The sequence below is a fragment of the Crinia signifera genome, chromosome 1 (assembly GCF_055691185.1).
Source record: "Crinia signifera chromosome 1, ASM5569118v1, whole genome shotgun sequence".
NCBI lineage: Eukaryota > Metazoa > Chordata > Amphibia > Anura > Myobatrachidae > Crinia > Crinia signifera.
In genome coordinates this window covers 376,907,408-376,933,221 of record NC_139217.1, presented here as the reverse complement: position 1 = coordinate 376,933,221, position 25,814 = coordinate 376,907,408, and the positions used below count along the sequence as shown (strand labels likewise).

Here is a 25,814-nt window from a genome sequence, read left to right as displayed (position 1 = left end):
AACCACAGAGCAATAACTAGACCTTTCAGTGCCCTGTGACAGAAAGAGAATTGGCACCCTCCCCTCCTATTTTTCAAATAGGGACTCAAGGTGCATGCCCTAGTTGGTTAGGGGCATGACAAAACTGATCCCAGAGAAAGGCCTGCTATGGTGTCCCTTTACACACACACACACACACACACACACACACACACACACACACACACACACACACACCCTACTCATTGAGCTATGTGATCCTGCATAAGAACTATGAGACTACTTGTACCTTGTAAACTATAATCAGCATTGCAGTTGCTATCATACTACTCACTACTCACACTGGCAAACACATACTTCTATAGTATTCATACTTGTACACCCTAACACTCACCCTACACTTGCCTACACCCTCAGTAATGAAAGGTGCCATCTGCTGAGAAAAAATGGTTTACACAGAGAGAGAGTGGGTGCAAATGCACTATGCGATCATTGCATTACAGTATAATATATAATAAGAGGTTGTTAGTATATCATTGGCCAGTGATATTGGCCTGCCCACCAATCGTCCAGGTCACCTCTGCTGAGAATAAAATGGTTTACAGAGAGAGAGGGTGAGAATGCACTATGCATGCAGGGACCTTCATACTTATAACTTTATCAACTTAAACAACAGGGATGAGTATAGTGGAAAAGTGGCGCAATGGAAGAGCCGCCGAGTGGTAATAGTTTCTTTGGGTCCCTCAAAAACCCTTCACCATCACCAAACACACAAAAATTGAAACATAACCTCTCAGGCGCTCCACATCAGGATAATACAGGAATCTCTCCCATAGATTAATCACATGAAAGAAAGAAATAAAGATGCAATAGTGAAGCACGGTTAACAAATCTCTCCCTTCCCTTTTAATAAACCACTTTTCAATGATAGATCGATTAAAAACAATCTCCTCAATAAAAACATAAAGTGCTGAGTGCTATCACGGATCTTTCCAAGCAGGACACGGGTTAATAATCACCAAGTCTGTAGGGAACTGGTTGTTAGCTCCTTTAAGCGCATGCAACACAATTAAACAGTGGTGTTGGCACTGTGCTTCTCCTGGCATAGGTTCCCCGGTCCTCCGTCCGTCATCAGCTGTAGAAGTAAAAAATCGCCAAAGTTCACCAACGCGTTTCGTCCTGTAAATAGGACTTTTTCAAGGTGGGGGGTCCATAGCTAGATCATGTTTCGGGGCTCCCTGCACCCCAGGTGGTGACCCCATAGTGTTCGGGACCTGCTCGACAAGAGGTGACCTGTACGATTGGTGGGCAGGCCAATATTGGGAAGAGTGCTGCTAGTGCCTTTTTTTTTTTTTTTAACCTTTCTCCATTTTTTTTTTTGTGTGTGGAACTGAACAGTTTCAAACTGAACTTGTGACTATTTAATTACAATTCTACTAGCCAGAATAGGGCACAGACCAACTCAGCTGTTCTGGATGCTGGAACCGGGGAGTAGACCACCCAGATCACCTCAGATAGCTGATTCAGGTGCTGGAACGGGTGCAGACCACCTTAAATAGCCATTCTGGGTTCTGGCTATCTAAGTTGGTCTGTGTCCCATTACAGCACCCAGAGTAGCTAGCTATGATAGGCTGCACACTTTTGTACACAATGGGAGGACACAAGTTTATAGTGTGCAGGGGGCCCCAAACACGCTAGCACTGGCCCTGTCTGCACCACTTGCATCACCTGCCCCTCAGTGACATGATTGTGCCAGTTAGCAAAGGGGGCATGAAGAAAGTATTGTATGTGTTTTTAATTTATTACTTCTTCTCTGCTTTTAATTAAAAGTGGTGTAATCGCCCTATATTGATATTTTTTTGTTCTCTCCTCAGGTATACGATGCCGTGTTTTGGATACAGGTGGTTACATCTATACTAAGGTACAAGCACAAACATAAATTAAATACAATGACTAGTGGCCAAATGTAATAGTTATTTTAAAGGGGCAATCAATTACAAGGCATGGTTTTGTCCCTTCAAAAAACAAAAACCACTGAACTGTCCAGCATCCCGCATGGCTGCTACACTCAGATGCTATTACATTTGGTCAAATATGTATAAGTTAGCATGTAACAAGCTAGTAGGAGCACACCCTAATACCACAGTTGGTTATACAGATGGGGCCAGCGCCCTAGCAATCATGGGCACTAGTAGGTGGCAAAGACTCAATAGATAGATTTGAGTTGAGGCTTACTTAGCAAGTACAGTACTGTGGCATTGCAGAATGGGAATAATAATCATTAACATTATTCTCTGTAAGTGGAACTGAAGGCCATCCCGGGCTTCCAGTTCTCCTGAGCTTGCTATACCTATGAAATATTATGGGGGCAGTTGTTACCAAATGTGTCACAGCCAGCTATATAGTTAATTGAGGGGAGGGGGATTAATATTTCTCATGGGTGATATAGGTGCTGCCTTTGTCTTATAACACTCCCAGCTAGTGCCTAACCGTAATCCTTGCACCCTGCTGCCTAAACTTCCTGTCATGCAGCCCAACCCTACCCACCTTTTAGGTGGCTAACCCTCCCTCTGTGCTGTCTAACTATAAATGATCACCCCCCCCCCCCCCCCCCGCTGGCTTAACGCTAATCCGTCCCGCATACTTGTGTTTGGGAGGCCAGCGGTCATCTTTCTCATGGATTCCAGCATTTCAGCACCAGTCTTCCTTACTCAGGTCTGAATTAAAAAGGTTGCCAGGTAAAAGGTAGATAGTGCTTATTATCGGCAGGTACAAAGGGGTATACATTTACACTAATTGTTATGAATCAGAGAAGATTACACCTGACCGTGTTTTAAAAACATGTTTTGACTTTTTTTGTGTCAATCATTTCCATGTTAAATGTTTTACCCTGCCAACCTTTCCTACTTGTAAATCTTTTCTACTGTATACCTTTTTCCTTGTTGACCTTTTGTTATGAGCCGCCTCTGGCGTGTCTGTGTAATTGCAGCCTTACTCCTATGTGTTCTGTGAGCAGTCTCAGCTGCTACATAAGTAGGCCATTAGCACCATGCCATGTGTGTCAGGTTGCTCACCTGCAGTTGGTCTCCTTATTTAGGGGTCCTGACTTTCCTAGCCATCCTGATTGGATACTCTGTCCTATATTACACAGCCTGCCCAGGGCCTATTTGCTGGTTAAACTCAGTCTTCTACACCCTAATCCTGTACTGAGCCTGACTAACCTGTGAAACACTGGCAAATCTTGTCATGCCTGCAAACCCTTTATACCTTGAACTACTCTGAGCTTGCTGTTGCTCTGCAAGAGCCTGTTCCTGTATACTGCTGTAATACTCCTGCATATTCCAGCCTGTACCTGCTCTAATAGAGCTTCTGCTTTAGTTGTGTTTGATATACATTGCTGTCTGTACCTGCTCATACTGAGCTTCTGTTTATATCTTGTGTACATACTGCTATCTTATCTTTTATGCCACACCTGACACGTTCAATAAGATTTAACAAATAGTAAAAGTATTTATTTAACAGTATAAAAAATAGTTTAATTAACATGTAATATGCATCAATTAATAAAAATCATGTCTACTTTTATATTGTTACAACTATTTCATTATACTGTTAAATACTTATGCTATTTTATAAACCTATTCATGGATTAACATATTTGACTTGCGACTGTCTGAAAAATCTATAGAAATAAATAAGTATGGAGTTGGCAAATACAACCCAGTAAATAAATTGGAAACTTTGTAACTTTGATAGTTAGTTTGGTGCTTTGTATAGTCAGAAATAAAACGTATATGTCTAATACAGCATAACAACTCCCCGAAAAAAATTCACACAAAAGCATCTGCTCATGCAATATATCAAAGCCGGTAGGGAGATACTGTGGAGAGAGATAAAGCACTAACCAATATGCTTCTAGCTCTCATTTATCAGGATATGTTTGAAAAATTACACGTAAGAACTGGAAAAGGGGTGAAATAGAGAGGACCTCTGGCGCACAGGGTGTTAATAGCACACAAAAATGTATTTAAAACATGAATATAAAAGATAAATCCAAAAGTGGATACAGTAAAAATCCAAATAAAAGTTACACCAAACAGATCTAGGTGAACCCTTACCCAGCGATAGAGATGGAGCCTAAGGATGGTGATGCAGAGTGTTCACAGGAAAAACACACCCTGCAAGGCTCCACAAGTTTCACTGGGCTCGGTCCTGGTACTGTGCAGTACAGCTGTGTAACTGTTGGACTAACTACACACCTAGTGTGTCTAATACCCCACTTTCCCCTCCCCACTTACAAACTGTATATATATTTGTTGTTGGCTACATTGGGGTTTCCGTTGGACACGGTCCCCAATCAGTACACTGACACGGTCTCTGGCGCCAGAGCCGTGTGTGTCCCTGCCTGTTCTAGATCCACATGAGCGAGGGAGTGCACACAGGCACACCTCAGACTCAGCTCTGCGGTTGGAACGCAGGTTGTGGAACTACTGGCTCCAGCAAGCCTAACAGCAGCGCTGAAACGGCATCACATCCGTGTTCAAGCGCGTGCTGGTGGCTGCACTAAGTGAGCCTCAGGACTATTGTGATACATTGTATATGATAAAGTTACAAACCTGACTTATCCACATTACATGACTTTGGTAATATAAACAAGTCTTCCGTGCCACACCATATCTATTATAAATAATAACGGTGATAACGGGTAGTGGGGTCCCGCTAGGTGAGGATTCTTATCCTTTTTAAAAATCACTATTTGTTGTCTTACGTGTTGTCCAGTCCTTTTTATATCTTCGCAACTATTTTAAATGAACTCAATAAAAGTGATGTTTTACTAAGTATTATTTCTCTAGGTGCACCAAGAAAAGGCACTCTTTTCTGTCCTCCTTAAAACAGCTGTGTAAATGATTCCTATGCCTGACTATAATGGCATGAGTAGGTATAACTGGCTGAATCAAGCAAAGCTGCATGAGTGTATATATGCCCACTATTCTGGGGATGTGCAGAGCTGATTCTGGCAAGATACTACTGTATAATCCAAATACATTAAGCATTAACAAGTGGCCTTAAGCACAAGCATTAAGCACAGTCACTGAACAAGATTCAGGTTCTGTTGCAGGTGTGCTTAAAAAGCAAAACTTTCTCCCGAATGCTGGCGACTAGCATGCAGAGTCCCTCCCCGTGATGCAGTTGCAATATAATTGCAATCGCATCACAGAAATGTGATGCATTCGCATTTCTTTGGCAGCCCCCTGCCTGCGCAGCCTAGCTGCAAAGGCAGGTGCAGGGCAACCATATTCTTGCTCGCAGTGGCTGCACAATACCGCTCACTAGTAAATCGGACCCAATGAGCGGTTTCTGCCATGTCATTCATTGAACAGCTGTAGAACCACATCTTTCTCTGATTAAGTTCAGGCTGGCAAGCTACAACAAGCACACACTGATCGTTAAGCCAGTGTATGTGTCCAAAGGGGGGTGCTTGGCTAATGTCTTAACATGCTAAATCTACCTGGACTTTTAAGAGACACCTAAAAAAAATAGCTAAAACATGGCACTTCATGAAATATAATACTCACTACCAAATCTCCCAAATTAATCAAGTTTCATTAGCAAACAAAGAAAAGGGCAGACAAGTGGAGGCAGGCAGATGTGTGCAGTATGCAAGAAAACCATTGACACATATGGAATGTGACACAGTGGATTCCTCAGAATCACACTAAATGTCACAAATGAAAGCAGTGATGCGTGTATTATACACAGTTAAAAACATGTTACCCCCACATTGAAGAACTAAAGCAAGTATAGTGTATAAATGATTCGGTACTTATGTATTAGCAGGGCGCCCAATTAACATACGTACGGCACCTTAGGGAAATCGCATCGCATTTGATTTTTGGCATGCGATGCGATTTTATAGGGTGCGATGCCGTTTAATGTACTATACACTTGTATGACATACAATGGGTTATAGGCACCCCCCCCCCCCCCACTATCCACGCTACCCCAAAGTGTGGTGAGCGCACTATCCACGACTCCGTGGAGTTGATTTTATATAGTGTGGTGAGTGCAGAGAGCCACCGAGCCCGAAGCGTGACGAGTGCAGCGAGCGGACGCGGAATACATGTAACGTAATTTGCGTCCCCTCGCGGGGCTCGCTGCACTTCGGGCTCGGTGGATCGTTGCGCTCGCCACACTATAACAGTTTACATACCCTACAGATTTTGGCCTAGTAACATGCACACAAGTTGACACAAACGGGTTTGAATGGCTACTAAAGGTAACCATCCACACCTGTGATCTGTTTGCTTATAGTCAGTGTGTGTGTATAACAGGTCAATGAGTTTCTGGTCTCCTGAAAGACCCTTGCATCTTTCATCCAGTGCTGCACTGACATGTCTGGATTCTTAGTCATGGGGAAAGCAAAAGAATTGTCAAAGGATCTGCGAGAAAAGGTAATTGAACTGTATAAAATAGGAAAGGGATATAAAAAGATATCCAAGCAATTGAGAATGGCAATCAGTGTTCAAACTCTAATTAAGAAGTGAAAAATTAGGGATTCTGTGGAAACCAAATCACAGTCAGGTAGACCAACAAAAATGTTAGCCACAAAATTGTTCAGGATGCAAAGAAAAATCCACAAATAACTTCAGCTGAAATACAGGACTCTGTGAAAGTGGTGTGTTTGTTTCAATAAGAAGATTATAATTTGAAGAAAAATGCATGGCTGCATTGTCGAGTCACCAGAAGAAACCCATTACTACGCAAATGCCACAAAGCATCCCGCTTACAATACTACAAACAGCACAAGCTTCAAAACTTTTGAAACAAAGGCATTTGGAGTGATGAGACCAAAATTGAACTTTTTGGCCACAACCATAAACGTTACATTTGGAGAGGAGTCAACAAGGCCTATGATGAAAGGTACACCATTCCTACTGTGAAACACGGAGGTGGATTGCTGATATTTTGGGGATGTGTGTGCTACAGAAGCACTGGAAACTTGGTCAAAGTTGATGGCAAGATGAATGCAGGAAGTTATCAGAAAATACTGTAGGAAAATTTGCCCGGAAGCTGTGCATGGGACGTACTTGGACATTCCAACATGACAATGATCCAAAACACAAGGCCAATCGACCTGTTATTGGCAACAGCAGAATAAAGTGAAGGTTCTGGAGTGGCCATCTCAGTCTCCTGACCTCAATATCATTGAGCCACTCTGGGGAGATATCAAACGTGCAGTTCATGCAAGACAGCCCAAGAATTTACAGGAACTGGAGGCTTTTTGCCAAGAAGAATGGGCAGCTTTACCATCTGAGAAAATAAAGAGCCTCATCCACAACTACCACAAAAGACTTCAAGCTGTCATTGATGTTAAAGGGGGCAATACACGGCATTAAGAGCTGGGGTATGTAAACTTTTGATCAGGGTCATTTGGGTAGTTTCTGTTGTCATTATGATTTAATAAGAGTAAACACAGTTGTTTGACAATAAATGGCTTCGCCCAACCACTAACCATGAGTGAAAGAAAAGTTAGTGAGTTATCATTCATATTCTCTGACAAATGGCCAGAAAAGCACACATTCTGCTAGGGTTTGTAAACTTATGAGCACAACTGTATCATAACAGTTCCGAAGTTGGGATGCCGACTGTCAGACTGCATACAGTGGCATCCCGATGTTCAGAATCATGATAAATATTTTAACTGTATTTACATCACTAACTCTAACCCACCCCTCCCGCAGCCTAACCCTAGCCCAGACCCTTTTTTTGCTGAAAACATGGCTGCATTCAGGGATTTTGCTTTGCCTGTCTGAGACAGGAACGCTGCGACTTAACTGGGCTAATTACATAGCTCCTGATGAGCCTATTTCCCACCATCAGCGATCGCTGGTAATAGTTTATTCCCCATACAGTATGTAAAATAATGGCAGGGTTGGAAATGTTCCAAATGACTCTTTTACACTTTCCAGGATGATTAATACGATTTATGTTTTGTTATTGTAACTAGTCCACTCTGCTATATTGCGTTCCCAGTGGCGGAACTCCCGGAGGCAATGGAGTCATTTGCCGCCGGGCGCCTGGCCAGAAGGGGGCACTGACTCCATTGCCTCCTGGCTGATGGGTGGCTTAGGGAATGGACTTAATGTGACTAATATTAAGTCCGTTCCCTAAGCCACCCATCATGCGAGAGCTGTCACTGTGCCGCCAGTGCCCCAACCTGACAAGCTCACCGCTCTGCTAGCTAGCTGGGCCGGGCGTCTGCTGCGCTGTATGTTGTTACGTAAGCAGCTCGCCCGGCTCCTCTCATTTCTCTGTGCAGCTGCACAGATGCGGCTCCATCCAGCGCTGTGTGCTGAGGATGTCACCACTGTGCCGCGCGACCAGCGGCGTAGGAGACCGGCGCACAGCAGCGCCCCACACACAGCTGCCATCAGACGGGAACCGACGGAGCACAGTGACAGCGCCGCAGCAGTACAGAAGTTCGGCGGTGATTGACGGGAGCCGGGCGTGAGGTTGGAGACGCTAGCAGAGCGTCCTCCCCATCGCCTGAGGCCCCGGAGCGGCACAGCAGTCTGTAGTAGGGCTGCCATCACCCAGAGCAGAAAGTCGCGACTCGTGACCGGTCAGAGCCGGCAACGGATGCAGACAGCCAGGTAGCCGCACCCAGATTGGCCAACCTGTACCCCAGTGTATCCCCTTCCAGTCCGCTGGTCCCACTGGCACCTCCTTCACCCAGGCAACCTCTGACCAATACCATTGACCACTTTGCAAGTACTGCCCCTATCTCCTCCATGTTGACAGGCCTCCCATTCTAGGGAAAAACCACGAAGGCCCAGCACATCTAACTTCACAATAGCCCTAAGTAGTGGGTTTGGGTGCATACACCCCGTTTTAGAGGTTTTATTTATAATAGCCTATCATCATTAAATTAATTTTGTGATAGATCAACCACTCCAATTCCTTTTTCTACAAGCAGCGCTATCTCCTTGTGACTGCGTGAGTGCGCACTAGTAGGTACGTGCTCCTTCTGTGAGGCACCAGCAGCATTGCAGGTATAGCATCCAGCTTCCTGGCTGTGAGTGCTCACTCGCTTGGCTTTGATGGCTGCATTTATTCCGGTGATGGGCATCATGCTGTGTAATGGGCCTTACGGGTTGTTATATAGTAGGTAATGGGCATCATGTGTGGCCTTATGTATAATTGGCATGACGGCATGTGGCTTTATGTGTAATGGGTATTAAAAAGTCCGCTAAAATGTGCAATGGGCATTACAGTGTGTGGTATAATGTGTAATACCACACCCTCTTTTGTGATGCAATGCCTCCTTTCCATTAGGCTATGACTCGTTTTCACCACGCAAGAGCCCCGCCTACTACAGATCATTGGGCAGGAGGGGGCGCGAAACATGCCCTTGCTCCGGGCACCATGGCACCTAGCTACACCACTGTGCCGCGCGACCAGTCAGCCAGCGGCAGCCATGCAGGAGCCTGGCTACTGTAGATAAGTGCACTGTAGCAGGCCACTGACTGGGTTAGGAGATCCTGTTCCTTCTGGCCAGTCCCAGATGGACAGGAGATGAAGGGCTCTGAAGTTACGCTCTCCAGAGAAAATAGACAGTTTTAAACTGTTCCAGAACTGAGGCTCTACACCAGCAGCTTTCCCCTGATTGAAGCCCACAGCCAAGCTATGGTACACTGGACTCAGTGTGAGTAACCCAAAACCCAGCTCATTGCCATACATACATAATTAATAATTTTTTTACCTATATGTGTTTTGGCAGTTTTATTGCATGTTTCCAAGCGGTTTCTTGCTTGTTGCCAGGGGGTTTCTTGCCCGTTCACAGCGCACTAGCGCTCCTGAAATATTACACTTCAAGGTAGTTCTGTACGCACTACCTTCCCTTACAGATGTCACCTTCAAGGCAGCGGACATTATTTGGGGGGACGTTTTATTTTCTGCAAATTCTGTGATATAAAAATCTAGACAACCAACTTCATGCATTGCTGCTAATACGATTATTTTTACGACAGTAACGTCCTTGTGTGTGTGTTTGTGTGTGTAAATATATATATTAAAGTCAGGGGGGGGGAGGCACCAACATTCATCTTGCCTCCGGGTGCCTGGGACGAACTTACGCCACTGTGCGTTCCCACTTTAATAAGTTGTACCCTGACCACAACATGCATTTCAATTTGTATTGCTCTTTAAGGTAAATTTACTAAAGCTTCTTAAAATGAAAAGAGTATGTTGCAAATAGCAACCAATCAGACTATGGTTTTTTTTGGTTGTTTCACCAGATGGCACCCGTCGAATGCCAGTAAGCCCCACCCCCCCTCACATTGAATGCCAGTAAGCCCCACCCCCCTGCGTACCTTCACACAGGCTGCGATTGGATGTTTAACATAATCATCCATTTGCAGGCCGTGTGGGAACACCCACATCATTTGATGGTCGCTGACCATGAATCATGTGGAAGGTCCACGCATATCTAAGGTTACTCTCAGGTAACCTTATGGTGTGTACACACGGGGCGATATGGCTTCCAATGTTGCCGATATAGTGAATATCAGAAGCCATATCGCATGCAGATCGCATACTTTTTTAGGGCTTGCGAACCCCATGTGAGCACAAATCGGCAGCCAGATAGAGAGGGCAGCAAAGACTATATAGTGCAGATCTGCACTATATAGTCTAAATTGTGCCCCTCCATGCATGCTGTGCGATGCAAGTCCCGATGCGATCTGATTGCATCGGGACTCGCATAGCACGGCATATCGCCCCCTTGTGTACACACCATTAGATTATTAGTATTATTTTATTTATAAGGCGCCACAATTGTTTTGCAGCGCCGTACAAAGAAACAGTACAGGGAGACAAAACTTAGCATACATTGAATAAAAAACAAAAATAGAGTACAGTAAAGAGCGCCACAGTTCAATACACATTACAACTTAAATATAAGTAGTGAGGACTCAGTCAACATACTGCTAGAGGCTTGTGGCCAATGATGGAGATGAGTATGTGGATGAAGATGGTCACTGAGTGTTTGAGTATGGGAGAACTGTGAGTGAAATGTGAAGAGAAGTGGGCTATGACAACAATAGGAATGTGACAGTCTAAGTGGCAATAAGCCACAGAGTCTGTTAAGGGGCGCTGCTGTGCTCTGTGGCTTATTGCCACTTAGACTGTCACATCCTATTGTTTGCATTTTAGAGGTACACACCCTCTTAATAGGGGCTGCAGCACTGCCCAATCAATTAAGTGACTGTGTTATTACCTGTGCCATTGCACATTTTAGTATAAATTTCTGAATATTTTAGTGTAGTGCATTTACTGTCCAGCGCTTTTGGGTGACTATTGTCACAATTTTCTAGGCTATGACAACAGGAGGGAAGAGGGCCCTGATCTGAAGAGTTTACAATCTAGTAGGAAGGGGAGACAGATTACATGAGGTGCAAGCAGGTGGGAGGTGGATTGATAGCAGGATGTAAGCAGGCAGGGGGTCGGAAGGGACCAGCCTCAGGACTAGTTTATGCAGTGGAAAGGTACGCCTTGATGAATAGGTGTGTTTTCAGTGCCTGTTTGAAGCTTTGCAATTTTGGGGAGAGTCTAATGGAGCAAGGGAGTGCATTCCACTAAAGGGGTGCAGCACTTAGATATGTGTGGACATTCGGCAGGAAAAGGGTGGGCAGCTGACATCTGATAATGTCAGCTGCCCGCCTTCAGCACCCATGCCATGGGCAGATTACCATGGTCCCAACATTTTCATGGGAACTGCTGGGCGTTCCCATGGGCGCGACTATCCACTGCGACCCCACACTCTTGGGTGAGTGCACCCAGCGAACAATCTGTCCGCCGTGGCATATGCACACGTTCAGAAATGCACCTGCGCTCAACATCGGTCCCATGTGCGGAGTCGAGGGGGAACCAAATAGAGCATACTAAGAGCCTATGTGTATCATTTATCTATTGCATCTTAGAAAATAATAGCCAGAATCTGATAGGTTGCTATGGGCAACATCACCTCTTATCATTTGTGGAAGCTTTGGTAAATTTACCCCATGGTTTCTGGCTCTAGTCTACATTGTATAGATGTTTATGTTGTAAAAAGAAAATAGATTTTATTTATCACTTTCTCTCTAGTATTGTAGGCTCTGGATCAGTCATTGGCTACGCTGTGTTTCAGAATGTAGTAAAATTACCAGAGGTAAGAAATTTGTGATTTTGGTGAAATTGGTAATGTTTTTCCATACACGTGTCACACCCAACCTAGTCATGTGATTTCTGTTGTTGTAGTGTTAACGGAATTAAACATTCCTTACTATCCTTATCTAACAGTGTTTGAAGAAGATACATTAACAATTATGTTTATAATTTGATTCCGCATTCCCAGGAGGGTGTATGCAGTCTCATGTCTACAAGCATTTAGCAGTCACCCAATATCATCAGCTGTAAGCTAACTGGAGAAATAGTTCTGGCACTACTATGTACTTCATGCCCTAGAAGAGACTGAACACTGCCTAACCCAGCCAGCTAGAAGTGGATAAGTGTGTGTGTGTGTGTGTGTGTGTGTGTGTATATCTATAATTCACATTACCATACCTCCCAACTGTCACGATTACAGCGGGACAGTCCCGATTTTCGGGTCCTGTCCCGCTGTCCCACCCGCGGCAGGCATTGTCCCGCTGCGGGGGGTGGCAGTTGGGAGACCCCCCAATGTAATAGAATAGATGCTGTGCGCATGCGCACAGCGTCTATTCTCGCATGAAAATTAGGCCGCAGCTAATTAGCATAAGCCGCGCCCTCATTTGCATACACCACGCCCCCTTTTCGGGCACCGCTCGAGTGTCCATATTTCATTTACTCAGAAGTTGGGAGGTATGCATTACCCTCATGTGGAAATATGCTGTCCCTGCTGCAATATATACAGTATATAGTACATATTGGAGTATAAGAGAGTATATCTATTCTAAGAAACAATTAGATATAGCATCATAATAATCATATTTAAAAATTGGACTCTTTGGGACAATTATAAACATGACAACAGGAGGGAAGAGGGCCCTGCTCTGAAGAGTGGAATTTACCACTGTAAAAAAAATTCCCAAGTGTGAGGTAGTTATATAGGCGTGTTTGCAGAGCAAATTGATTGAGGAAGCTCATATTGTACATTTTGAAATTATTTTCACTTTTTTATATCTTAACATTGTATTTTATCATGTAAAATATCCTAACCATTTATCTCCAATTTATTTATTATTTATTCATTACCAGTTATTTATATAGCGCACACATATTCCGTAGCACTTTACAGAGAATATTAAAACATTCACATAGGTCTCTGCCGCAGTGAAGCTTACAATCTATATTCCCTACCACATATGCACACACAGACATTCTAGTGTTAATTTGTTGGGAGCCAAATGAACCTACCTGTATATTTTCGGCCAATAAAAATGGGAAGCGATTGAGAATTATGACTGATTGTCATTATTACCCATTAGAGGTCTTTATAAAGGACTAAAATGGACCCGCGATCAAATTAAAACACGAGATCAGGGATAAGTCCCCAATCCTATGGCCCGTATTCGATGCGGCCGGCGAGGGGGTTAAATGGCGGTGATTGCAGAAAACAGGCTATCTTCGCTGTTTAACCCCTGCGCCGGCCGCTCACTCTATTTAATGTTCTGGGGGAATCCTCGCTGTCAGCGAGGATTTCCCCAAACAGCGAGGCTCGCGGCTAATGCAGGAAGCCTGCTGCATTTAGCCGTGAGGCTCTCTATTTCTGCGGCCACATGCGCCGGTATGGAGCGAGGGGGAATCGGTGTATGCAGGGGGGGTCAGTTGAATACTGACAGGGTGAGCTGTGACAGCGAGCAGGCAGTACTGCTCGCTGTCACAGCTCACCCCCGACATTGAATACACCCCTATGTGTTACCGCAGCTCTGTCAGCTGCTTAGAAGCTTAATCTCAGACAGGTATCACGTGATACAGATGTAAGCCTTGGGGCTAATTAAATAGCTCCCAGCAAACACATTACCTGATGATAATGACCACGGCTAATCAAAATCAGAATCAACTTTATTGGCCAGGTATACTAGGATTATTTATGCAAAAACAGTGGATCGCCAAGCATGAATAAGGAGGGGAATTAATACACACATTGCAGGCATTACACATGCAGGATCAAAAGTGGACATCTCACTGTATAGTGCGCATTGTGCTTCAGATATTAGACATGAAATGTTCTTTTGCACATTAGACATTGTTCAGTTGATGGACAGCTATTGGGAAAAAGCTTTTAGTGGTTCTAGTTGACTTTGCATGGATCGACCTGTAGCGTCTTCCTGATAGAAATTTTTCACACAGTTTGTGTATATCTTAACATTGTATGTTATGGTGTAAAATATCCCATCCAAATATCCCAATTTTTTATTTATTCATTACCAGTTATGGATTCAGTATGAAATCACAGCTGTTGGAATCCTGGCGGTCAAAATACTGACACCGAAATACCGACAGGGGGGGCGTGGTTCGCCCCTGTCGGTATTTCGGTGTCGGGTGTGGTTCACCCCCCCCCCCCCCCCGCATGCTCGCTGCGCTCGCCACGCAGTTGTTTTTTTATTAGATTGTTGTATACTGTATCCGGAATCCGTATGATTTCTGCACAAACAATGATTGTTCTTATTACTGCCCTTAGGTCCGGCCTATCTTCTACCTCAGTCTTTCTGACTTGCTGCTAGCTCTTAGCTGGCTTGTTGGGGCTGTTTTGCACAAGCATTCATGCAACACTAATGTTTCCTGCTACAACCTCCAGGCAGTGGGTCAGGTGAGTGCATTTTAGTAGTTTAGACCAATCCATCAATCAATCTTCACCGAATGGCTTCAACTTGATGATTTACTGCAATAACAAATATTATGTTAGGTTTTCCTTCTAGCCTTTTTATCTTATCTGAATAATGAATTAATTGAAACTTTTTAAACATACATTCACAAAGCCCCTAATGACATCTCAAATGGCATGATAGACCAATGACAAATTGTACAATATCAAACTTTAACCAATAGGCGGAACAGGGAAGGAGGTGCATTCTTCCAAAATATTAATCATAAAATGTCGAGTACGTTTTATTATATCTTATGTTAAAATAGAAATCTTCTACGAGTTCATAGTCTTGTATATTGGATTTTTCAAGTAGGATATATTTTCTTTTATTTTTATCAATATATGTCCTGTACCACGGAAAAGACAAAACGGAATTGTGGAGCGCTCTAAGATAAAATAAAAATCTAATCAAATATGATCAATCACTGGCACTGGTGAGCGGGGATAAACAGAAAACCAGGCATTTGCTGGTATTCATAATTGTAGCCATTTTCATTATTACTTCAACCTCCCTCTCACTGTTAGTATCTAGGTCTTATGGTGTGACCATGTGAACAAATATGTATGTACTGTATATCAGGCTCTCAATTCTGTATTCAGTGGCGATAATGCTATATATATAGAGCTTTATGGCCATAAGGTATACACAAACACTGTCCGTTATTACTGTTATAGGTATTCTTAGGACACTGACATTACAAAGTAGCTCTTGATTTACTACAGGTTGAGTATCCCTTATCCAAATTATTCAGAAAAAAACACTTTCCAAAATGTACTTTTTTTTTTTACTAAAATCCTTCTGGGTACATCTGTTCAGGCCCTGCTGGGGACATGATATGTAACTGGCACTACTGGGGACATGATATGTTACTGGCACTACTGGGGACATGATATGTAACTGGCACTACTGGGGACATGATATATAACTGGCACTACTGGGGACATGATATGTAACTGGCACTACTAGGGGCATGATATGTACCTGGCACTAAAAATATGCAAGAAAATGATTGCTTGGCATACAAATTCAGTATCTGAGATTGGACACAAACTTTGTTTCATGTTTTCAAACCTTGTTTCATGCACAAATAAATTACATTTGTGTATATTTCATGTGTTTGATGTGCTTATACAACATAAATGCAAGATACCTCAAGATACCTCATTCAAATTTAAAAATGTTCCAAAATCCGGTATAATCCATTATTCAAAATGCTTCTGGTCCTGAGCATTTTGGATACTCAACTTGTAAATTCTTTTGTCCTCACCAGTCAAGTTCAACAATAGGAGAGACGCTGCACTGCATATATCTACAACACTTCTGTTGGAGTTTAGTCGGTGGGACAAGTTCTATTCCCTTCATGCAGCTCTATCTACACCCTCCTAGCCCCATTACACATACAAGACTTTAAGTCCATAATGATGTCCTAATACATTTTCTAGACCCTATTCCACAGTAAATCTGAGGTGCCAATGCGCATTTCGCTACAGGATAGCTTTCTCAAGGCTCTTAATATTTAAATTACACAAAACATTACATAATATCAGTTGTGCATGTGGGGTTGTGCGCGTGGGTGGGTGAGGGTGTTTCTGAGCACACACACACCATGCCGATCCATTGCAGCACAGTGCATCCTGAAAGTATTCACAGCGCTTCACTTTTTCAACATTATGTTATGTTACAGCCTTATTCCAAAATGGAATAAATTAAATTTACCTCAAAATTCCACACACAATACCAATAATGATTGTGAAAAAAAAATTGGGATATTTTTGAAAATGTATTCAAGTACAAAACAAAGAAATCACATGTACGTAAGCATTCATAGCCTTTGCCATGAAGCTCAAAATTTAGCTCAGGTGCATCCTGTTTCCACTAAGCATCCTTGAGATTTTCCTGCAGCTTAATTGGAGACCACCTGTGGTAAATTGATTGGACATGATTTGGAAGGCGAAAAAGAGATAATTTGCAGCGCTGTTTTAATGACACAATTAGATAAAAGTATAACAAAACAATTTATTATTCACATGTAATATAAAAAAAAATGTATATATATACAGTGTGGCAAATATATAAAAGAAGGGGGGGGGGAACCTGTCAGCAGAATGATGAGGGGGTAATATAACCTGCTCTGGTCACTCATACAGTCCCGGCACTGGTGCAGGAGGAGGAAGATGGAGTCCAGAATTTTTGTAATCCAAGCAATAAGTGTAGGTGTCCCAGTCCTTTTGGGGGGCTACGATTTGGGGGGATCCTCTTTAGAAGACTGTTATGCCTGTTGGATGGCACTCTCGAATGTTACTTCTCCTCACTGCTCTCAAGAGGGGTCACAGTCTGCTTTGACTGGACGGTGAATACTCCTCAATAAAGTGCAATGTGCTGGAAAATAGAGTCCAATTGCCAGGAAAGTGCTGGTGCAGATCCAGAGATTAAGCAGGATGGGGTTGGCAAATCTCTGACGGGTCCATGAGGTGACACCAACCGGTTTCGCTGTCACTCAGCTTTTTCAAGGTGACTGCCACATGGTTTGGTCTGGGTCTAAATACCCTCCTTAATTGGTCTGGATTGACCTCGTCAGAAAATGATTGTCCACACATGAAAGGTATACAAGTAAAAAACTTTTAAAATAGCATAAAAAATAAATGGTAAGACTCAGAGACAGACTTATAACTTAAAAAGCAATGGGTATAAATATAAAGCAATAGTATAATACCTGAAGATGCACTGTTTGAGAAGACACCGGTATGGCTTGTAAACACAGAGGAGGTTATTCTGGTTGGTGCGGTCCGTCCCGAATTCTTTCGGAGCTGACCGAACGCCACGATGTGCGGACATTGTAAGAACAAACGCCCACAGGTCCTCCGCATTCGGACGGACTAACTCTCTAAGAAGAGGGTGTGTTTTCGGACAACATCCAAACCGTCCGTGTGCGGTGGCAACACAAAGAGTCTGCACGGTCTTACAGCGTCAGAACGGACGGGAAGCTGCCCGTACGCACCGATGCGGGGTATTTCCGCAAAACTCACGACTGTTATCTGAACTCATACATCTGCCACATGACACACTTATGCAATTAGCTAACCTCATAAAAAATGGATTGTTTGTAATTGTAATCAATTAATTCCTAATTGATACTTATACACATTACTACCACTTTACATTAACCCTTACATCATGTGAAGTGCTATTCATTCATTGTTGTCCCTTTACCTAGGTTTTATGTATGCATATTAACGAATCATTGCACATCAAATGCAATATTGTACAATGTGCTAATTATTACTAACACATACTAAAGCCCACTTACCTACAGTTATAAACACAGCGTGCATAATGTTATTTGTAATACAATTATATTAATTTTTTGTCAAGCAAGGATGTGCATAACTACAATAAAGGTACTCTACCTTGCAGTGCTAAAACACACACATACACACCAACACACCTACAACACCATGTTTACATTACCCTTCTCTTTATTGCACTTGTATGCAAAAACACATCTATATACAGTATATTCCTTTTGCAAATGACATAAATATATCAAACTGTTTATACATATACAGTAAAATGTTATAAAAACACACAGACCACTTCTAACTTTCCAAAAAATATTTATTAAACTACAAAATGAAATAAAACAAAAAATTACAGTAGCAGGTCGCACAAGTCCTGCACGTCTGCAGCCAGCAGGAGCAGGTGCTGCCGCATCCGCATGAGGGCCCCTCGGACGCCCTCGCCAACTTCCCTCTGGTTATCTGTGGGCATGTTAAAGGGGGTTCAACATTAATAATGCTATTCAGGTTGACATTTTACATTGTGATACCTACATTCAATCCTAAGTACCTACAGCATGATAAATCATACATACACACAATTACATAGGCCTCAGTTTTTCAAATGAAAATAAATACTATGATGTGAGACACACACAGTGGTTTACACTATACAATATGTTACTTATAACATTGCCAATGTATGTTTCTAAAGCACACCAACACTTGAGCCTCACTCAGACTTGTCCTGCCTTAACACTCACCAATGTACTATAAAGCAACATCCACTAGAACTTTTCACATTTTTGCATACATATAAACCTTCATGTCACTGCTCAATGGTAAACTGCAGGATATATATATATATATATATATATATATATATATATATTGTGGGGTTTTAGCATCAAACGGGTAGGCACAGGTGAGGATTTGGCACAGACTTAGACAGTGACATCACGGCTTGGGTCCAAAACAGGGCTTGCCTGAGTTTTATTGCAGCACTCAGAGCAAGAAACTAACAACAGCCTTTACACTTCAGGCAAAACAGAAAACAAAACCTGCTCGTCTGAGCTCTAACTAAACAGAATAAACGTCCCTCTCTATACCAGGGCCACACTATGTGACACTGGACACACACAGCAGATATAGATCAAGTAATGCAGTACTTACAGCCTTGTCTCTCTCTAGCAGCAGCTTACTGCCTCCAACACCCAGGGAGAGAGAGAGAGAGAGAGAGAGAGCTCTAAGGAGAGGGCTGACTCCTTTTTAAAGAATCAGGTGTTCTCCTGATTACCAGCCCAGGACAGAACACCCTTTGTAAGCCGGAGCTTACCACACAGATTGAAATAGCCTGCAGTCTATATGCCATAAGACAGGATTCTAGGGGAAAAGTACCTGCCGTCTATGACTTTCCCTGCCACTGTCTTACATACCCTCCCCCTCTGTTCGAACCTGTGGGGTCGGACACTGTCTGCCAACTGGCAGTATGTTCGGGATAGGACATCGGCATTACCCTGAAGCCTTCCTGCTCTGTGTTCCACTGTAAATTTGAAATTTTGCAAATTGAGAAACCATCTCATGACCCTTGCATTTCTCTCTTTGGCTTGGTACATCCATGTAAGTGGGGAGTGGTCAGTGATTAATCTAAAGGAGCGTCCTAAGAGATAGTACTTTAGGGATTCAAGGGCCCACTTGATTGCTAAGCACTCCCGCTCGACTATACTGTAGTTTCTCTCCGTAGGTGTGAGCTTCCTGCTCAAATATGTTACCGGGTGTTCCTCTCCACCAACTTCTTGGGAGAGGACAGCACCTAGTCCCACATCAGAAGCATCAGTCTGTACGACAAACTCTTTTTTAAAATCTGGAGTGATCAGGACTGGTTGATTACAAAGGGCCACTTTTAATTCTTGGAATGCCCTTTCAGCCTCTGGGTTCCAGCTGACCATAACTGCCCTACCTCCTTTGGTAAGATCGGTTAGGGGCGCTGCCATGGTTGCAAACTGGGGAATGAACCTACGGTAATACCCCAGAATTCCCAAAAAAACCCTGACTTGTTTTTTTGTTGAAGGACGAGGCCAGTCTTGGATAGCCTCCACTTTATTTATTTGTGGCTTTATTATACCTCTCCCGATAACATACCCCAGGTCTAACATTTTCTGGACCTCCCCAGATATGGCCTGTCTACGCGCTTCTGGTACTCTATAGGGTTTTAAGCGTACCCGAACTCCAGGTTCGGTGACAATGTCATGTTTTATGGCTGTGGTGCGCCCTGGAAGTTCTGAGAACACATCATAATTCCTTTGTACTAACTCTTTAGTTTCCTGCTTCTGGGATTTGGACAGGGTCTCTGACACCCGCACCTCTGGGCTATCACTAGAGGGGGCACTTACAGCTGTCAGAGTCTCTCTGTCTTTCCAGGGTTTAATTAAGTTCACATGGTACAACTGTTCTGGCTTCCGTTTACCTGGTTGATACACTTTATAATTTACACTTCCCACTTTTTTATCTACCCGATACAGTAGATCCTGGTTAATGGCCATATTTGGGAACTCTTTGTCAGCATTGGGGTATTGGGGCTCACCATTTATGACTTTAGGATTTTCCCTAGCTCTTAATAAGGTGGGATCTCTAAGTGGAGCAGTCCCAAAATTATCACGTGACATCTCTAGCTCAGGCATGTCACACGCTTCTTCCTGCTCCTCAGCTTCACCTGCAAGAACAGCTAGGGGAAAACGGTCAGATTCAATAGTGGTCACCCCTACCGTTTGAACCTCAGTATCCTGATCAAAAGGCTCAGGACTAATCACAGGGCACACATTCTCATTATTAACAGCATTTCTAGTGCAGTGTACATTCTGTTTCCACAAGTCCCAGAACAATGGGAAGTCTCTTCCCAGGATCACACTATGCATCAGGGTCTCTACCACGCCCACTTCATGGGACACAGTTCCACAAGTACTCTTTAGCTGGACTAAAGCTGTGGGATACTCCTTGGTGTCCCCATGTATGCACAAGACCCCTATGTAACGTCCTGTGAGTGTCCGAGGGTCTACCAAGCTGGCATGGATGAGTGTAACTAAACTCCCAGAGTCCAGTAGAGCCCTCCCGGGATAACCATCCACCTTTACATGACATATTTGCTGTCCAGTTTCTGACACAGTCTCAGCAGAGAAAACAGAACGTGCATATAAAGAGCTTCGCCAGGTTGTATCACACTCCATTGGCTCAGAAGTAAGGGGGCAATTGGCAGCAATATGCCCAGGTCCATGACAACGCCAACACTGTATGCGGCCCCAGTCTTTTTGCGACCCAGGTTTGGACCCTACTGTCCCTTGGGAACGCCTCTCCACTGTTTGTTCCCCATCTAGGCCACCTCCCTTTACAACATTATTCACCCCTCTAGTAAACGGAACAGTCTTACCAGATGACCCGGCCGCTTTGCTGTTCTTGAGGGTGGAATGTCCAGGAGGCACTTCTTGGATTAGATTTTCAGTAGCTCTGTACCTCTCAACCAAGTTGACAAGCCCCTCGGCATCATTAGGGTCGCCCTGACCGACCCAGCGCTGAACCTTTGGAGGTAAGGAACAAAGATACTTGTCCAGCACGACTCTCTCCACGATCTGCACTGGTGTAGACTCCTCTGACTGTAGCCACTTCCTTACCAGGTGGACCAGGTCATACATTTGGGACCGCGCAGGTAACTGTTCAGAAAAAGTCCAGTTATGCACCTTCCGGGCACGCACACTCATGTTTACGCCTAAGCGAGCAAGGATCTCTCCCTTGAGTTTCGCGTAGACCTTAGCATCCTGCTCACTCAGATCAAAATACGCCTTTTGTGGTTCTCCAGTTAGAAAAGGCGCTACCACACCTGCCCATTGATCCACGGGTAACTGTTCACGCTCTGCTACACGTTCAAACACTGCAAGATAGGCCTCTACATCATCCGTGAGAGTCATCTTTTGCAGAGATTTCTGTACTGCAGCCCGTGTGGTTGGAAGCAAGGGTTGGGGTGTTTGCACACTCTGCGCCACACTCTTAGCCACATTCTGTATTTGCTCTTGTAATTGCAGATTAATTTGCTGCTGTTCCTTTAAGGCTAGTCTGTTGGATTCAAGCAGCAAAACATTGGTTTCAGCCTGGGCACGCATGGCCTCCTCATGCACCTTTTGCTGACATGCGTTTGCCTGCCGCTGCAGCTCATTTGCCTGCACCAAGTGTTTTAAAAGGTCCTCCATTTTAACAGTCTCCTGTTGCAGTGTTACAGCAGCCTTTAGCCAGGACATGCAAGTATCAGTGCACTCCAGACACTCACTTGTGGCTGGTTGCCTTTAGCAACAACTTCCAGCTTGCTGTAGCAAAAGTCCTATAGTTCGATGTATGTCTCTTTAAGTGAGATGCTTGCTCGCATTCTCCACCATATGTGGGGTTTTAGCATCAAACGGGTAGGCACAGGTGAGGATTTGGCACAGACTTAGACAGTGACATCACGGCTTGGGTCCAAAACAGGGCTTGCCTGAGTTTTATTGCAGCACTCAGAGCAAGAAACTAACAACAGCCTTTACACTTCAGGCAAAACAGAAAACAAAACCTGCTCGTCTGAGCTCTAACTAAACAGAATAAACGTCCCTCTCTATACCAGGGCCACACTATGTGACACTGGACACACACAGCAGATATAGATCAAGTAATGCAGTACTTACAGCCTTGTCTCTCTCTAGCAGCAGCTTACTGCCTCCAACACCCAGGGAGAGAGAGAGAGAGAGAGAGCTCTAAGGAGAGGGCTGACTCCTTTTTAAAGAATCAGGTGTTCTCCTGATTACCAGCCCAGGACAGAACACCCTTTGTAAGCCGGAGCTTACCACACAGATTGAAATAGCCTGCAGTCTATATGCCATAAGACAGGATTCTAGGGGAAAAGTACCTGCCGTCTATGACTTTCCCTGCCACTGTCTTACATTATATATATATATATATATATATATATATATATATATATATATATATATATAACACAGAGTGACCCAAAAATGCGCCCAATGTAATACAGCAGCTGCTCCACAGATCCCCCCTGTTAGTGGGAGATAGAAATAACCCCGGGTTATTGAAACTGCATCCTAAAGATGAAATCCTGATGTGAACATCGAAATTTTAATAAAAGTTATTTTAACTGTATATTGTATTATTGCCCTATGTATACTTTCAGGTGGTTGTAAACCTCTAGCGCTCTCCACTCTCTCTCTCTTTCTCTTTGATATATATATATATATATATAGATAGATAGATAGATAGATAGATAGATTACATACATACAACATGAAAAGGCTGGGTTTGTCCCTCTACCCCTTACTCCATTAATCATTGTCACATTGCCAGATAGGTGAAGCTGCAGCACTAAATCAATCCCATGCACAAAACCTTTATAAATTAAAAGCCATCCTACATTTTTGGATTCAAAAATACATGGCAACCACACGGGGCCACTAGCTAGAGGGGGGCCCAGGGGCACTGACCACTTGTGACTCCATTATAATCCAGCCCTGTCCATACTCCATTTATGTAATAGTTATTCATGTATAGAAATAAAAATCATAAATAAACAATAATCACCTACATGAGCCTCAAGATTGTACGCTTGTAGCAGGGCCCTCTAACCCCCAACTCTGTCTGTTGCTAACCACTTGGTTTTACTACTCTTTACTATTGTAAAGCACAATAGAATCAGCTGTGCCACATAACAAACTGTACCAAAATAAGTAAGTAATGAGGCATTACGTCTATGTACCACTGCCTGCCATCTCACTTATGGGATTTTGGCAGATGTCACCAGATTCTGACGGATCGGTCACAAAAAATTGAGTGAAAAACGGGTAAATTGCAGGTGTTTGACATCGGATCCAATCTGATGCACAGCCCCATGCGTATTGGATCGGATCCGGAGATTGGACCTCGTGCACGTAAGATAAATAAGAATCGCAGCCGTCAGTGCACATTGCGGCTGTATCCGATTTCCCTTGAAAGTGCTATTTCTACATGATAACTCGCAGGAAAAAATGTCACATCAAGTGCCAAATAGGATGAAGGACTCCCGGGGAGGTTCAAGGGAAAACTATGGGGCCTTTAGTCTACAGACAACTGTATATACATATACTTTTGTAGTCTTTGTCGGAAGCAACAAATGTTAAAATGTTATGTTAAAATGTGATTGTAAAAGTGATTTCCTTTTACAGATGATAATGGAAGAGACTGAACTCAGGGGGAATTACTGTATTGTTGCACAGACTAGCTAGAACTTCAAATAAACATGAAAGTAAAATGACTGGCTTTTACTCTAAAATCAGGAAAATGTATTAAAACGCCTTTATCTACTGTATATTTTCTAGCATTGTTAAAGGATAAAGAATTGTACAGGTTGTAAAATAATTATAATAATAGGTTCAGCAGTGGTTCCCAAACTGTGTGCCTAGGCACCCTGGGGTGCCTCAGGACACTTGCAGGGTGCCTTGGGTTGGTGGACAAGGATCAATTTATATTATGAATGGTCAATGTAACAGGCAAAACCAGTGCTGGTGGCTGCCAATCATAACTTATGTGCACAAATAGAAGCAAATCCTGTCCCTCACCAGATAACTGTGACATATAAACTCAATGCACTTAATTTAATATTTTTTTCTGAATTTATCGATAAAAAGCATTTGGCCTAGGGGTGCCTTGAAAATGTTTTGATGCTCTAGGGTGCCGTGATTCAAAAAAGTTTGGGAACCACTGAGGTTCAGTTCAAAGCAAAAGCATTTATTGGAGTGCCTTGTGTGAGTGTTTCATGTATTGTGTACCTTGCAATAGATGGAAATCAGATAAGGAGGCATGTTGACAGCAGTTCATAGTTCTGCTGGGGATAAATCACTTCCTACTCAGAAACCATGTGAGTGGAGTGTTTACTCTGGTTTCCTCCAACAGTTTAAAAAGATACTGGTACAGTAGCTCAGGGGTAGATTTATTAAGCTCGGTGAAGTGATAAAGTGTCTGGTTGTTATCACTGGCCAATCATCTCCTACCTGTCATTTTTCAAACCAAGCCTGAAACTTTACACTTAGTTGCTGATTGGCCGATGATAAAAACCAGACACTTTATCACTTCACCGAGCTTAATAAATCTGCCCCTTACTTGGCTGATGACAAAATGAACTCCAGTGTATTACTGTGGTAGACAATGGGGAATATTTTCTGTAAAAGATATGTGTAATATGGTGCTTTTATATAAAGAATAAAAATAACTTGAATAACTTACTAGACACTAACTACAACAAAGGGCAGTATTCAAAGATAAATTACGCTATGTGCCGTGAATCCTGTTTAGGATTCGCTGCACATTTGCAGGGTTCCGTGGGGCTGGAGCATTCGCTGCCAGCCCTCCCTGTCACCCTATTCAATGCTGAAGGGGCGACTGCCCCTGACGGGACGGCGGCAGGCAGGGAGATGGAAGCCTCCCTGCCTGTACCAGAATGTGTGGGGGGGAAGGAGGGCACCCGGGGACACAGGCAGCAGAAGCTCCCCCCCCCCCCCCCAGGGAGAGCTGGCAGGGGATGCGGGTATGGAGCCGCTGCACTGGTCCCGCTCGTGCATATGTAATGAGCAGGACCAGTGTGAAGTGAATATTTAATGAGCGGCTCCGG

The 25,814-nt window shown here is 43.5% G+C and overlaps 1 protein-coding gene across 1 annotated transcript in view; it reads left to right on the top strand.

The window, feature by feature from the left end:
* The window catches only part of TMEM116 (transmembrane protein 116), a 95,237-nt gene that overhangs the window by 29,738 nt on the left and 39,685 nt on the right, over positions 1-25,814 (top strand). The window contains exons 2-4 of the mRNA XM_083151425.1: positions 1,854-1,900; positions 12,124-12,187; positions 14,681-14,809. Of these exons, the coding sequence (XP_083007551.1) occupies positions 1,854-1,900; positions 12,124-12,187; positions 14,681-14,809 (240 nt within the window). The remainder of the gene's footprint in view (positions 1-1,853; positions 1,901-12,123; positions 12,188-14,680; positions 14,810-25,814) is intronic.